The sequence below is a fragment of the Chinchilla lanigera genome, unplaced genomic scaffold (genome assembly GCF_000276665.1).
Source record: "Chinchilla lanigera isolate Chin_1 unplaced genomic scaffold, ChiLan1.0 scaffold00045, whole genome shotgun sequence".
Classification (NCBI taxonomy): Eukaryota; Metazoa; Chordata; class Mammalia; order Rodentia; family Chinchillidae; genus Chinchilla; species Chinchilla lanigera.
This window is the reverse complement of record NW_004955446.1, coordinates 6169771-6187055: the sequence shown is the minus strand read 5'-3', so window position 1 is coordinate 6187055 and position 17285 is coordinate 6169771. Positions and strand designations below refer to the sequence as shown.

Genomic DNA, 17285 nt, shown 5'->3' with positions numbered 1-17285 from the left:
GTTTATTGCAAGGGGAAACAGTATAATACAGAACACATATTTTATAAGATTATTTATAATAGTCACCCAAAGAATAATATACAAGTAAGTATAGGAAATCTGTCCACACACTGTAGACCAAGAAACCAGCAGAGGGCCTGGATCCCGTGATAACGTCCTGCAGGAGTCCAACTGAAGACCTAGACCCCATAATGATGCCTCCCACAAATCCACCTGGAGACCCAGAGCCATGACAGTGTGTCACGCAGGCCTGCTTCATGGATCTGCACTGGGAAGGCCCAAAGGTCAGTGGTAGAATCCAGAAAATCTGTGTGAGCAAGATGAAGGATCTGTGCTAGCAGGCTGAGGGATCTACACTGGAGCCAGGAAGCGACGCTCAAAATAAGAACCAAAGCTCCCCCCAGAAGTACCACAGCCATCCTCAGAAACAGTGAGGTCCTGAGCTCTTCCAATGCTGAAGACAGCTGAGTTCCCATTAGGAAAGCTGACGCAGCAGGCTTCTCCAGAAGATTGGCAATGCACCATCTTCCCCTCCGGTGCCAGGAAGCCATGCTCAAAATGAGGACCAGAGCTCCCCCAAAGTGAACTGAAGCTATTCTCAGTGCCAGCAAGGTCCTGAGCTCCTTGGAGGATGAAAACAGCCAAGTTCATCAGGAAAGTCAGCATGATGAGCTGCTTCAAGAGAACCAACAGCTCCTTACAGTTTCTACCAGCTCCCAACAGCCTTTCTTCTCTAGTTCTGCCTCTTATGCTGCTGGCAACAATCCTCAGGTGGGCCACCCACACCCAGCACCACGCTTATTAAGTTCAGCTGGGTGTTGCAAGTTGACCCCCTCCCCCTCCCTAGTTGTCAGTCTGCTACATGTATCCTGTCCGGACTCTTATTTATTTGAATCATAGGAAAAAGACTTGAATAAGAATCTTAAAACTTTATAACCAAAGTCTGTGTAGTTGCTTTTGAAGCAATGCTAATTTATGCTTTTTTTTTATACACACATTCATCTCTTCCAGTTACAAATATTTGGGTTCCTACTCTGTTCCAGTCACTTTATTAGATGCCTGAGATAACAGCTGTGAATAAAGGTGGGGTTCCAGATGGGGAGGACAGTAGTTTTATCTCCTAATTGTATATGAAATTGATAGGTTCTATACATGAAAGCATTGTTTATGCTCTTATAAACAGTTTTGTGACTGTAGGGACCTGAAAGATGGGCTATACTGAACTGTATTTTTACTTTATATAAAAGTAGATGTAACATGTCTGAGAATATCCTGCATTGATAGCAGATAAATAGCTGAGAAACATCAGCAATTTTGAAATTGCTTTTGAGGTAGTTATTTTACTTACTAAAGCTTTTGCCTGACACTCTTTGATAGTTTGATATGTAGTATATGTCGTGGTTAAGTGGAAAGCAAATTTATATTTAAACTTTGTATTAAAGAAAAAAATTATTATTGAGGTAACTGCCTTTTTGGCTGTTGTGAAAGTCAGGTGTTACTGAAAAATTTTTAATGAAAAATTTAAAACATACAGAAAACTAAAGTAGAGGAGGAACTGCCGTATAACTGTCATTTAGATGTAGCTGCCAAAACTTTACTATTTGGCTTTATCACTTTTCCTGTCAGGTACTTTAAAGTAATTTAAAGATTCACATATATTGCGGTTCTTCCATATTACTCTGTAAAAAGGTACTTTTTGAATAGTATTTAATCAAATTTTAATCATGTCATTTGCTGTTTTACTTTTTAATGTAAGCAGTCACTTGTTGCGCCTAAGGAAAGTAAAGATAGTAACGTTTTAATACTTTTATCTAGTCTTTTAATATTTTTATCCAATTTTCTTTTCTTTTTTTTGCTGATGATTATTTATTTATAAAGTCACATTCTGGAAATACTTCAAGTAATAAATAGTTTAAAGTAACATCTGCCACAACCTGTTCCTCTCTGGTTATGGCCTCTGCAGGCAACAATCCAATTTTCTACATTGTTCTTAAATACATGTTTACAAGTAGTTAGAGCTAGGAAAAGAGGAATATGGTGGTTATATTGCATTTGATTGTGTTTTAGACTCTTTTACTTTAGAATAGTATTTATGTCCTTTTTCTTTGTGCTGTTGACTTGCAGAAACAGTCATTTGTCTTGTAGAATATTCCATCTTCTCCTTGCTCTTCAGGTTTAGGCTAAAGCAGATTTTAGGCTGGGCATGATGGTGCACGCCTATAATTTCAGCACTCAGGGAGGCTGAGGCAGTAGGATTGCTGTGAATTCGAGGCCAACCTGGGCTACCTAGTGAGACCCTGCCTCAAAAAAGAAAAAGAAAACAAAAAAATGTAGGTTTTAGTGTCTGTTTGTTGCGTTGGTGTCAGGAGTGGGTTGCATGACTGATTTGAAATTGTTTTGGTGATAACTTTTCGTAAGGGAAAATTATGAGGGCAGTGGTTCCTAGGCTAATGATGCTTAAGAATGCTTGAAGTGCTAGGAAAATAAAACTTGCTGTAGTGGCTTGCTTTTTATAGAGTCAAGCCTGTGTTTCTTGGTAAATTTTACTATGCAGTCAGTGGGTGGCACTGTTTCATCTCGTTTAGAAATACAAAATGCAAGTATTTGAGGTTTCCGTTAATCAGTGCCTGAAGTATTTTATTAAATAGTATTTGTCTGTTATCTCACTGAATATTCCCCCTCCACATTGTTTGGAAGAAAATATAGAAAACGTATTTTTGTTCTTCCTACTTGCTTGCTTTATTACTTTGTCTTTCCTATTTGGGCCTTCTGTCAGCATATACCAGTTGATGTTTTCTGGAGCAGATAGGATATACATAGCTTGTAGATATATGATAGCTTACAGTGTTTTATCCCCCTCCTTTATTCCAGTGATTGTTTTCTTCATCTGTTTCTCAGTTTTACATTTAGGCTGAAAAGTATTAAAGAAAAAATTATTTGACTGGGTGTGGTCACACATGCTTGTAGTTCCAGCACTTGCGAGGTTGAGGGAGGACTGTGAGTTCAGGGCCAGCCTGGACTACATAGGGAGACACTCCCCATGCCCCAATCAAACACTGGTTACCGATGGTAAGGCCAATTTTATTCAGTGGATACTACTACAGTGGAGTTTTGCAGTAGGGGAGGAAAGTTGGGCACAACTCTGAATATGTCAAAAGTGAGAATTTACAGCCAAAGCAGAGTACAAGGTCACTGGGTGGAAATTTACTAAGAGGACAAGAGATGGAGGAGAGGGAAGTATGGGAAGGGGAAGTAAAAATGATTAAGATGTGATATGTATATGTACCAGTTCCTGAAGAGGATAGTAATTATTAGGTATCACGAACATATACAGGTACTAATAAAAAAAGAAACAACAACAACAAAAATATGCTAGGAGGAAATAATAGAAGTTTCTAGCTAAACCACCTGATAGAATTCTTGCTGAAGGCAGCCCCAGAGTGATCAGATGACCTCTGGTGGATTACGCTTATGAGAACCTGATTAGATTAGAAAGTAATTAGATACTGTGTCCATGGTGGATTCCTTTTTTATTTTTTTGAGACAGGATCTCCTGGTGTAGTTCACACTGGCCTTGAACTCACTTATGTATCCTAGCTGGCCTTGAACTCGTGCTCCACCTGCCTCAGCCTCCCGTGTGCTTGGATTATAGGTGTGCAGCACCATGGCCAGCTTCATGAAGAATTCTTGACATAGTACCTTAGCAAATTTCTTGCTAAAATTGGGTCATGCAAACACAGAAGATGCTTAAAGAGAAGTCCAAAAAGTGAAGGCTGTTTAGGAAGAGGATTTAGTGAACCCAAATACTGTTTGTTCTAGGAGAGAGGCTCTTGTCAGAGGGTGGTGCATTGGTTCCAAATCACAGTTAATCATCCCTATTTGTGGAGATTTCCTTATAGGCTAGCTAAAAATACCTTGAATTGGGACTTTAATAGATGCTGGATGTCCTTTAATAGATACCGATGTCCTCCCCTAGGTAATTAGCTCTATAACTACTTGGAATATGAAATGGACTTAAGTTTACTCAGCCTTTATTTTTTGGCCTTAGTTTTCTTTTTTTTAGTACATGTTTGTGATACCTAGTGATTACTTTCAGGGTGGAGTTTGGTATCTATCACATCTTGATCATTTTTACTTCCCTCCACTTGCCACCTGTGCTTTTTTCTCACTCTCCTTCCCTAGATCCTCTTCCCATCTCTGCAGTCTACCTTCCTATTTTTTAACATGACTAATCATTTTGCTCTTTAAATTATTTGCATTTGGTATCTCACATTAGAGAGACTATGCGATATTTAACCTTTTGTGACTGACTTATTTCACCTAGCATTATGGTCTCAAGATCTATTTTCCTACCAATAACTAAAACTTATCTTCTCTGTATATGTACTACATTTTCTTTATCCATTCATCTGTTAATGGGCATATAGCATGTTTCCATGATTTAGTTATTGTGAGTTGTACTGCAATAAACCCGGATATGCATGTATCACTCTAGGATGATTTTAGTTCTTTGGGAGAATACCCAGGAGACAGATAGCTGGGTCAAATAGAATTTCTTATTTTAGTTCTTTGAGAAATCTGATACTGATTTTCAAAGTGGTCGTACTAGTTTATATTCCCATCAACAGTGTATAAAAATTGCTTTTCCCCAGAACCTTGCCAGCATTTATTGTGTTTTGAGTCCTTGAAAATGGCCATTCTTAGTGGAGTAAGGTGAAATTTTAGTATTGGTTTGATTTGCATTTCTTGATGCCTCGGTTTTCTTAATTTAAAAGGGGAATAATAATATCCATTTTTTTAGATTATAATGATTAATTGTTATAGCTAAAGCACTAAGTGTCTAGTATAGAGTAGGATTCAGTAAATGTCTGGTATTATTCATTGTTAATGTTATTATCATAGATGGCATCGTTACTTAAATACTGTTTATATTTCAGTATTGGGGATCAAATATTTTTATTTTGTTTTAATTTAATTTAATTTAGTATTTAGTTTGGTGCTGGGAATCAACCTCAGTCCTTCAGCATGCTGAGAAATCACCATATCCTCAGCGTGATAATACTTTTTAAAAGAATTCAAATGATTTCATATAACATTGTCCCCCAAATTTTTATATAAATGCCATTCTTTAGAAGAGTTTAATAGAATGTATATGTAGAAGTTAATATTAAGTAGGTGACTTTAAGGAGCAAATACAGAGGGGCTTTAAATAATTCAAGTTGGCATTTTGTTGTAAGCAGGAGACTAGCTCAGTGGGTATTTTTTTGTCCTTGAAATTTGCTTATGAAATCCTTTGGATTTTATTTACCATATAAATACTTAAGTATAAAATTGATCTAAAATTATACACAGCACTATACATTTCATTGTTTTTGGTTGAAATATTTGCTACAGTAATAAACTTTAGTTTGAAATGTAACCTTTTATAGAATTCACACCCTTTTTTGTCTTAAATCTGTTTCTAGTCTTTCACTTTTTTTGGCTGACAGTAGTTTTGGGAAATAAGAAGCTACAGATGTGATTGAAAAATATGGTGAATGTTTAAATTAAAAAATATTTACTACAGTAAAAGACACATTGCCATTAATCGTGCTCATAGTACTCTCCTTTGCTTTTAATACATTTATCCTATCATTCTTTGAACTCATGAAGGGGTTCTGGAAATCCTTTTTCATACATGTCTCTAGTTGCCCTGTAGTGGCTGCCTCTATGTCCTATGTCAATCCAAGAAATTAACCTTTCATTTTGACTTTAGGGAAGAGCCAGAAGTTAAATGGAACTAGATCCAGTGAATAAAGTGGAGGAGGACGCATCGTAATGCTTTTATAAACCTGCCTTTCCTTTGGGTGGCACTTATCAGCAGCATTCACCATACTTTTGATCATACCTCATAAGTGTGACCTCATATGTGAAGACCATTTCTAGAACTACTTTAGAAAGTGGCCAGAATATTATGAAAAGTGTGTTTGTGGCAAGGGGTGGTATTTTGAGTAGCATTAATGGTAATGTATCTTTCACTGTAATACAATTTTTAAAATTTAAATATTCACCATGCAATCTGTATTACATAGTGTTATGGCTCGTGTTTAGGTGTCCCCCTAAACTCTCATGTAGTCATAGGTGGGGCTTTTTCAGAGGTGGTTGAATCTAGAGTATGGTGGGTGATACTGGAATTTGTTCATGGTGCAATGCTAGGCTCAAGGGCACTAGGATTAAGGGTGTGGGTGGTACTCACTTTAAGTAGTTTGGGTAAGATATGAGGAATAGAAAGAGCTGTGGTTGGAGCTCCAGTGGCACAGTTGGTTAGTGCATGGTACTTATACAGAAAGAACTGTCACCTCTTTCTACTTTACCTGTCTTCTGCTGCCATGAGCTATTTCTCCTCTGCAGTGTCTCTCTACCAAGCCAACTTGCCTTGGAGCCAGCCAATTATGGATTGAAACCTCTACAAACTAAGAGCTAAATAAAGCTTTCCTCCTTTAACTTTGGGTGTCAGGTATTATGTCTCAGCAATGAGAGCAAAGTCTCCAAGACAGAATATGGTACCAGAAAAGTACAGTGGTTGCTGTGACTATACCTGACCATGTGGCTTAAGAGCATTTGGAATTGGCCTGTGGGAAGGGGAAGAGTTAGGAAAGGTTTGGAGATGTTGCCTGGAAAAGTAGATTTGAAACAGCTTAGGCTATACCTGATGAGAATGTCTGGTCAGAGCTCAGTAGACCAGAAGGCTGATAGAAACACTGCTGGTAAATACCAGGCTCAGGAAGTTTCTGCTGGGAAGGGTACTCTATGGGCCATTGGATTCCAGATGATGTGTGTTATGCTTTGGCAGAAAGTTTGTCTGCATTTGGCTCATGTCCAAAGACTTTGCCTGAGACAGAGATTAAGGGCAGCAGACTAATCTGACAGAAGAAATTTCAAAGCAATCTAATGTTGAGATGGTGGTATGGCTACTTTTGGGGGCTTTTAGCCAGATTTGTGTTGAGAATTAAGAGCAGAGCGCCCAGCAGAATGATTTAAAATGTTGTGAGTTTGGCCAGGAAAGAAACCCTGTAAAGCTGTGGACTGCAAAGATAAAGCGAGATCTTGATTGGTGAGAAGGAACAGGAGAATAGAAAAGATGGCCCGAGAGCACCACAAGAAGCAGCAGGTTTCTACCCTTTACATCCTCAAAATTGCAAAAGTGACTGCTGTTTTGAGAAGAATGCCACAGCATCATGTTCTAGAATGGTGGCTGCATAGAGAATTTGTTCCTTGGAATTGGATTCAGAGTGCCCATCGATCCAGGCACTCAGCTTCTACAACCAAGAGAGAGGGAAGCCTGGCTACTGCTCCAGCTGGCAGCAGACCTTGGCATCATCCAGGTGGTGCTGGTTTTAGGTGCATTCAGAATGGAAGAGTTGTGGGGTCAGGAAGGCTTCCATACAGATTTCAGAAGAAGGCCTAAGAGGCCAGGCAGTGTGCCCCTGAGAGGGCAGTGTATGAAGCTGTGTGTGTGAAGCCAAAGGTGCAGTGGAGACTCCAGAGGAGAAGCCAGCAATGTGGATTATCTGAGGAAAACTGCAAGAAGGGAACAGAGCCAGCTTTGGAAAAAAGCCATGAGAGCTACAACCATCAGAAGTGCCGTAGGGGTGGAGCCACCCAAGCCCAGTTTACATCTTGCCTCAGATTGCCTTGGATGCTGCATATGGAACTATAGGACTTAATATTTGCCCTTTTGGATTTTGCACTTGCTTTGGTCCCCTTCCTTTGTATCCCCATTTGAAACTTTTGGAATGGAAATGTCTGTTTTGTGCCACTGCATGTTGGAATTGTTTAACTTTCTTTCAGTTGTACAGGGGCTCACAGATAAGAGTTTACCTTAAATCTCAGAGGAGACTTTGGACTTGGACTTTTCAGTAATGCTGAAACTGTCAGGATTGGCAACCTTTGGAGATGGACTAAAGGCCTTTTACATAGAGGGATGTGCATGAGTCTTTGTGGGGCCAAGGGCAGAATGTTAGGCTTTGTGTCTAGATGTCCCCTCAAAGCCTTGGGGACTTTTAGATGGGGCTTTTTCAGAGGTAGCTGAATCTAGAGTTTAGGATTGATTCATGGTTCAATGCTAGGATTAAGGGTGCTGGGATTAATGGTGAGTGATTGCTGGATCAGTCCACTGATTGGATTGGTACTGCCTTAATCCTGGTAGACTGGATATAATATAAGGGACAGAAAGAGGCTTGTCTCTCTTTTCCCTTGCTTGTTTTTGCTGTCTTCTGCTGCCATGAACTGTTGCCCTCTGCCATGTGCCACCCTGCCTTGTACCCATCTGATTATGAACTGAAATGTGAGCTAAATAAGCTTTTCCTCCTTTAACTTTGGGTGTCAGATGTTTTGTCTCAGCAAGGAGAAAAGGAACTAAGACATAGGGAGAATAAAAGTAGAAAAAGCTCAGACTGAAATGCAGACATTCGGCTAAGTATTGTTTAAAGAAATTAGTACTTCAAGAGTGCGTGCGTATGTGTGTTTAGAGCAACAGAAGGTATAGAGCAGTGATGGTGAACCTTTTAGAGATTAAGTGCCATGTGAATGCTGGGATGAGTTTTGACTTGGGAAGTTATCACCTGGCACTGCTACTCCTTTCCCAGCGTGGGCATAGTCCTTATGTGCACTGTCCAACGCTGGGCTGACGGGGTGATGGTGAAGCAACTTGGCTCATGGGCCAACAGAGAGGGTTCTGTATGCCCACTGCAGCCTGCATGCCAGAGGTTTGCCACCACTGGTGTAGAGTATAGAGTATGCTTATTACTCTGCATTGTGACTAAATATATATGAAGCATTGTCATAAAAACTGTGATTACTTTAAATCTCACTGAAAATGTATGCTAAATTGTAAGACAAAAATGTATTACTTTGTAGTTTTAGCTTATTAAATTAATATGTTTTGAATAATTTTATTGCTATATCTTTGCAGTTAGCTTCTGGAATTTATACTTTTGCCTGTTCTCTATGGAATCATCATACAGACACATTCCTGCAACAGGTTTCTTCTGGCAATGAAGTTGCAGTTCTTAGCTCACTAGAACGAACTCTACTGTCATTAAAAGGTACTGTTAAACTTGATATATTTATTTTTGAAAGGATGTGCCTCAGAATAGTTACCTTCTGGATGGATTTTATGTTCCTGATTGCACTAGGAAAATAAAGGATTAATTTCTCTGTGAGGGTTTTGGGCTTATTGGTTGGTTTTCTTTTGTGGGAATTGCTCTTCCTCTACTCTGACTTAGGAAAGCACAAAGAGTCAGTGGAAGTGGAGATGTTAGATTCATATTACTATGACCTGACTCTCAACATATTCCTTTCACATGCCTCTCCTTCTTGTTTGTAGTTTACTTTTCTCATTGTGGGCCCCATACATTTGCTTTGTCTCCCTTACAGTCCTCCAGTCTTGGAGGGGAGGCTTTGGTTGAGCTTGATCTTTAAGTCCTCTTTTCCCTGAGCAGCTCCATCATTGATATATGCCTCAGAGTTCTCTGAGTTTAAGGAGGTGATTGATAGGCTGCAGTCTGTAAATGTTCGCACAAGATGATTTCCATTTCACTGTCTCTGGGTTGTTATTTATCTTGTTAAATATGTTCCAGACTTTTTTCCCCCAATAAACATACATTTGTTTCATTCCTTTTTCCCTCTATTCCATTGCCTCCCCTTTTGCAGTTGCTATGACTCTTCTGTTGTAATTTTTTTTTTTTAATTCTATTTTTTTTTTCTGTTGTAATTTTGTTTTGCTTTGGTTTTTCCTCTTTGTTTTATCACATGCAACCTGTTTCTCTTACTCCTACTCACTTTTAATTTTCTTAGTGTTACTTACATGTTCATTTATTATACCCTATATATTGGAATCCCAACTGTACACTTTTGGCACTATCCTAATAGATCACTTGTATTAAACAGTGGTTGTGCATCTCCCAAACTGTTAGCACATTTTTGTTTTAGCCTGTGAACAAATGTATGAATAATTTTAAAGGACCATTGATAAACCCATTATTTGGGTGTTATACTAATGAGTAGAGATAGTGTTGTTACCATCTTCAAGAAAGAAATTTAAATGCTTTAGAAAAGTTTTCTCAGAAATAGGAGAATAAGGCTGATATAAGGCTGTATATACAAAATCATTTATGTAATGCTCTATTGAACAAATAAGGGATTTTTGAGTTCTTTTGATTGTAGGTTTTTCTTGCCTTGATGATTTCAGAGCCTACTTCTGACAAAAAAGAGTTTAACTTTTACTCTATCTAAGCTTGCTTTATGCTTTTCAGTATATCTCCATCCCAGGGTCTTAAGTACATGTTAGATTTTTAAAGGGATCCTGTTCTGGAAAATCTTACCCTTGTAAATTTCTGGAATGAAGAAATACTTAGGACTAGGGTTTTTTGTTGTTTTATTTTGTTTTGTTTTTGGTAGTAGGGGGTGAACCCAGAGCTTTTTGTACTCATACCCCTAGCCCTTTCTGTTTTGAGAGATAGTGTCTCATTAAGTTGCCTAGGTGGAACTTGAACTTTAGATCCCTCTGCCTCATTCTCAAAGGGCTGGATTTATAGGTTTCGTTTAAAATTTTTGTAACATGTAATCTTTATTTGAATTTATACCTATGTGCATTTAGTATTTATTGGACGTGGATGCATCCATGAATATATTTAACAACTCTATAGGTGCTTGGCACTGGGGCAGGTATACAAAAACTGACCACACAAATAAATGTAAAATGGTGTATGTGGCAAGGACCTTATAATGTTGTGATAACTGACAATATGATCAGAAAAAACTTCCTGAGAGTGATGTTTGAGCTGAAATCTTAAAATGACAAGTAGAAGTTGACTAGGCAATGAGGGGAGAAAGAAATGATCTTCCTGGTAATGTGGACCAAGGTCTTATTGTGAGAAAGAATATATCCAGAACAAGGAACCCAAGTTGAACCTTATTTTCTTTTATTATGAGATAGTACTTTCTGAGTTATATATAATTGGTTATTTCATACTGAAAGACAATCACTTTATAAACCTAATTTTAATACATTGTCTTTAGACTAATTCATGAATACTGTCTAAAGGGTGATTCTTTAGTAATGTAGATATTATTATTTATTTAATAAAGTTAGTTTAAATTTTGTCTTTTATGTTGTCATTATATATGTTATACAATTATTCTTTTTTTTTTTTTTCCCCCGGTACTGGGAACTGAACTCATGACTGCGCTTGCCAGGCAGGTGCTATGCCACTGAGCTAAATTCCCAGCCCCTGGGTCCTTTTTTTTTGAGACAAGGTCCCTCTATGCAATTCAGGCTGGCCTTGATCTCACTGTGTAGCCCAGGTTGGCCTGGAACTCAGGGCTATCCTCCTTCTTCAGCCTCTAAGTGCTGAGATCACAAGCATGTGCCACCACACCCAGCTTGAATCCTTTAATAACTCTGTGAAGTAGGATTTACTAACCATATTTTACAGATGAGGAAGTGAAATCTGGAAAAGTTCCTCAAAGTAATACAGCTGTAGACAGTGGAACAAAGATTTATGTATTTATTTTTGTGTGTGGTGCTAGGCATCAAACCAAGGGCCTTTATGCACATTGGGTAAGCACTCTGTTGCCTCAGCCCTGGAGCAACGGTTGAGCCTAGCTTTGACTTCAAATCTGACTTCAAATCTGTTATCCTACTTATGTATGTACACAAGTTTGTCAGAATTATCCTTAAGATGGGATGCTTACAATTGAGCGTTATAGTCTATTCCAAGTTTGGCAGTAGAATTTAATTTTTATATTCTCTTTAGGGGATATTGTATGTATTTCCATTAATGTCACCTAAAACTGAATGAAGTTTTTTAGTCATATTTCAAAATTTGTAGAATATATAACTTTTTAATTTAAGTATTGTAGGTAGAAAGTACTAACAATTATGTAAATTAAACTGAATTTTGCCACATAATATAATAAATGTTAACAGTACTGCTTTTGTGGTTCAGAAGAGCTAGGCTCTTGTTCCATCTTTCCCACAACCTAGCAATCAAATGCCCAAGGTTACCTTTATTTATCTATTTAAGTGAGAGTATTAAGATAGATTAACCTTCAGCTTGTTTACATTTTGTTATTCAGAGTCCTTATTAAAATTGCAATTTTTGTAGCTTAAAATTTGAAGAAATAAGATTCAAGTAAAGCTTGCCTTTACTTTTCAGTGCTGCGTAAGCTAACTGTTAATGGATTTGTGGAACCTCACAAGAATATGGAGGTGATGGTAAGTAATAGAAATAATTTATTCTTTGTGACTTTGGGACAGTGTTTACTATTTTCTTTTTTGGTACTGGGAATCGAACTCAGGACCTTGTGCTTGCTACACCACTGAGCTATATCCCTGGCCTTAGTATTTTCTTGAATGTCTACTTTTTTTTTTTTTTTTTTTTTTTTGGTCTTTTTGAGACAGGGTCCCACTATGCAGTTCAGGCTGGGCTTGAGCTCACTTTGTAGCCCAAGCTAATCTTGAACTCTCAACGATCGTCCTGCCTCAGCCTCCTGAGTGCTGGGATAAGTGAATGTTTACTTCTTAAATCTGGCATTAATTTAAAATATTTTTTACTAAGTAACCTTTTTAAGGAAGCTTTTTACCATCCTGTTTATGTTATAGTGAACTTTAGAATTCTGGTTTGTTTTCACTGTATCAAAGTGGATATTGTATAAAGGAGAGAAAATAGGCCCAGTATATTTTTCAAGCTACCCTAATAAACCGACAATGTTAATTTAAATTAAAGCAACTTCTATTAGTTTGTAATAGTTATTTATATCCTTGGTATTTTCATTTACTTATTTTTAAGTATTAAAAATGAATGTTTCTCCTGATCAACATTAATACATATACTTCATGCAGTTTGAAAAATAAACGTAAGGGCTGGAAAAAAACTGTAATGGCTGCAGATACAGTTCAGTGGTAGTGCTGATCTCCAGCACTGCAGTAAATTAAAAAAAAAATATATATATATATGTGTATGTGTGTGTGTATATATATATATGTGCATATATATATATGCATATTTATATATATACACATATATATGGGAAAAAACCTATTTTTAAGCCCAGAAGAAATTGTGATGTTTAATTGTTGTTGATATATAACCGTATACATTCTTCAATGCAAATTACATAGCTGCATTTTTTTTCCTGCTGAAATGAAATGGGACTTATAAGAAGATGCATATGGTTTTTGCAATGAGCTTTGCTCAGCTAAAGTGTTGCTTTCTGTGGGTTTCCTTAGGGGCTACCTAGCAATGGAGGTAAAAATGCATCTAGTCTGGTTTTGGGGCTTTTTCAAAGGGAAAGTATCTTGCTATGTTGTTCAGGGTGGGCTAGAAATTGTGATCCTCCTGCCTCAACTTTCGTGAGAGCTGGGATTATTAGGTATGTATCAATACTGGTTCACCTCTAAAATTTTTTTAAAAATATATTTTATATATTGGTAAGGTATATATATATATTTTGTACATTTGTAAATTTTTAATATTTTTTTTCTTTTTTGTCTTTTTGAGACATTCTGTAATGAGCTTGGTCTCACTAGGCAGTTCAGGCTGGTCTTGAGCTCACTTTGTAGCTCTGGCTGGCCTTGAACTGTCTCAGCCTCCCAAGTGCTGGGATTACAGGCATGTGCCACCATGTCTGGCCTTTTTTTTTTTTTGTCCTTTTGAGTGGTAAGATATTGACTGAGCAGTGGTTTTACTGTTAAAAGTTTAAAACTCAGTATGTATCATAGTGTGATTTGCATTTTGTTTTTAAAAGGTTCATGTGTTTATTTTTTAAAAAGGAAGAAAAAAGAAACATAAATCTTTTACACTTGCACTATCCAGAGACACTGCTAAATTTATTTATTTAGGTATTCTTTAAAACATCTTTTGTATATTCCTCTAGATACTTTCTTACTCTATATTAATGGGGCCATATTCATATGCTGCTTTACTCACTTAAAAAATTTTTTTAAGAAACTAAATATATTATTGGGCTGGGGATTTAGCTCAGTGGTACAGTGCCTGCCTGGCAAGTGTGAGGTCATGAGTTTGTTTCTCGGTACTGGAAAAAAAAAAAAAGAAATATATTATGGATAGTTCACCCATGTCATTTATACTGTTATTTTTCATATTTTTTTAATATCTGTAAGATTACTGTCAGTGTAGAATGTTTCTAAAGTAATGTTTCTAAAAACATAAGATTGTAATACTTTACTAGCCTAATCATCTATAAATGGATTTTTCAGGTTGTTTTCAGTTTTTGACTGTAGATGAAAGATACTAGAATAGACACTTGGGAGCTTGTTTCATGTATTTTTAAAATTATAACTGGATACTTAGGTAAAAAGAAATGTTGGATTGAAGTGTATGTATATGTATAATATTAATGCATAATATCCAAATTTCCAGAAGATACATCAACTTCAGTTTTAAACACTGATACATTTTTGTTTCCATATTGCCAAAAAATGCTTTTCTAGGAATCAGTTTGACAGTGGCTTAGTAGTAATGTAAATTCTGTAAAGATAGGGATGTTTTTACTTTCTGTTCATTCCTGAGCTTGGAACGATCTTTTCAGTATAAATGCTCAGTAATTGCTTGTTGAATGAGTGCATGTATGGTGAGTAAAAGCAGTATGTCGGAAGTCTCAGGAATTGTATGTGATATTATTGAACATCATAAACTAATATTATTTGAAGCAGTGATTTTGTTTTTCTTTTTTTTTCTTCAGAGAAAACCAATTGATTTATATTTCTGTAAAGTGGAATAGTGGTTTTCAGTGCATACTGTCAATCAGAATTTTAGTTTATTTATTTATTGTTTGAGACAGGGTCCCACTGCGTAGTTCAGGCTGACTGTGAACTCTGTGTAGCCCAGGTTGTTCTTGAACTCATAGCAGTCCCTATGCTCATAGGAGGCCTCACCCTGGGTGCTGGGGTTACAGACATATGCTCAGTCAGAATTTTGTGAACTTTTGGCTTTCTCTTGAGTCTTCTGTTTCAAATTGTATGTCAACCTTTTCTCAGCTATGTGTAATGCCTTACTGTAACATTTAAGATATATTGACTGTTTGGAATGAGGCTGAGTTTAACAAATGAAGAATAGTTTTTCAAATATAAAAAATTTTAAAATAACATAGAACTTATGCTAAAGAGAACATATAGTGGTAAGAGTCTGGGCTCAGGAGGCAGGCTCATTTGAAATTGAGTCTTCAATTGGCCTTTCTCGAATAGTGTGGTTTTGGGTTATTTACTTATTCTCCTTGATACTCAGTTTCCTTTTTGGTACTTTGGAGATGAGATAATCATAACCTACCTCACTGGATGTTGTGATGATTAAGGGAGATAATGATTTCTGTAATGAGCTTGGCAAATAATTAAAGTGCTCTGTGAATTACAATTCAATGGTTAATTTGAGTTTTTGTTTTATTGTATAACATTAGTTAAATTACTTAGGGTTAGTTAGCTGTCTTCAGATGATGATATTCTACTTCAGTTTCTCAAACTGAAGAATTGGTGAATTACCTGTATTTCTCAGGACAGAGAGGAAATAAGGCGTTCTAGAGTTAATCATTCCTCGGGAAAATCTTCATCATCCAGGACTTTGTGATAAAACATTCCTGATCCTATTTGCAAACATGGCTTGTGACATTTTATGATGTTTATATGCCTAAACTTATGGATACCGTGATGTCTGCTTTATTTAAATTATTATTAGTTTTTGTCACTATCATTTTATATTCACTTCTGTAAATTATTCTTAACAGGTCTTTAAAAATACATAATAAAAAATAATGGTTCATTAGACCAATTGATACTTGGTAATGCTTGTCTTTTCTGTTGGGACTGATCTCGTTAACCGCTTAACAGTTTACCCTGAGTGCTTTTGTGTACATACTGGCTGTCCCAGGCTTTGCTCAAGCAGGTATTATTTCAACCAGTTGATTCGTGTTTGCAGGAGATACAGTCATATGTCTATTTATTTGTTTTATTTGTTTATTGTTGACTATTTTTGTATACTTTTTTACTGAGTATTGTGTTTGCCTTTGATGTTTGTTTCTTTTCAAATCTAATAATGCTCTGATTATTTTCTTTCACTAATTTGTGTTTATATGTGAAAAATAACCTATAACTTTGTGCTATAGTCTATAAAAACTCTTATCATAAGAACATTAGATATAATTTTTATACTTCTCCAGAACTAGGTGATATTCTTTTACAAAACAAAACAGACACATTTGGGACACTTAGAAGGAATAGGAAATGCCAAAAGATCTGCAAAAGAAAAACTGGAAAAGGGATATGTTAAAAAGGAAAAACTAAAAGAAATGTTAGCATACCAGAGAGGAAAAGTCTCTGTTATGAAATGGAATGACAAAAAAGACACCCCCTTATTGTCACCTTTTCATAATACAGGAATGATAGAACTTGAAAGAAGAAATGAAACAAAAAATTATAGTAGTGGTCAGTGATTATAGTAATTCTGTAAGTGGTGATTGACAGAGCTGACCAATATCTAACAAGCTATCTTATAATCAAAAAACCAGTGAAAAATATTATTATAAAATATTTATGCACCTTCTGGACCAAACAGTATGACTCATTTGTTATTTATTCAAAACAAGTGGTTAAATTAATTAATAATTTAGATTAGATCTAATAGACCAAATAATTGAAAAATGTGGGATAACAAAACACCAAGCAGGATGTCTATCTCTGACATCTTCACCATTATGTTTAGTGGCAATTTTATTGAAATTATATCACCCACAGAAAAAAAGGAAAGATTTAACATGACAGTGCAAAATGTGTTGTTCAAAGAAAGACAAATGGAAAAAGAATTCAGAAAAAGAGTAGCTAATACTGTCCAGAGTGTCACGTTGCATTGTATGTTGAATGTTTTAAGATGTACCATACACAAAAAAATTATTGAATAAATTTGGTAACATTCTTTTTTATGTGTTCTGGTTTTTTGTTTTCTTCCAGTACCAGGAATTGAACTCATGACCTTGTGCTTGCCAGGCACGTGCTGTGCTGCTGAGCTAAATCCCCAGCCCCTATGTGTTTTGTTGTATTATGAAGATTAACAAAAATATGCATTTGGTCATCTTATATTTTAATAATTGGACTAGTATTGTGATTGGTTAATAGTTGAAGTTTAAGAACCTTTGATTTGCATAATTGGTACCACTCATTTATTCAGTACTTACTGCAAAATGCTATTTGTGGAATTTTTTTTTTTTTTTTAAATTGATTTTGTGTGTATTTC

The 17285-nt window shown here is 36.3% G+C and overlaps 1 protein-coding gene across 2 annotated transcripts in view; it reads left to right on the top strand.

Moving 5' to 3' along the window:
- Ipo11 (importin 11) overlaps nt 1–17285 on the top strand; it is a 191351-nt gene that overhangs the window by 38572 nt on the left and 135494 nt on the right. For both annotated transcript variants that reach the window (XM_005392641.2, XM_013518422.1), the window contains exons 6-7: nt 8954–9086; nt 12201–12259. In XM_005392641.2, coding sequence (XP_005392698.1) covers nt 8954–9086; nt 12201–12259 — 192 coding nt within the window. The remainder of the gene's footprint in view (nt 1–8953; nt 9087–12200; nt 12260–17285) is intronic.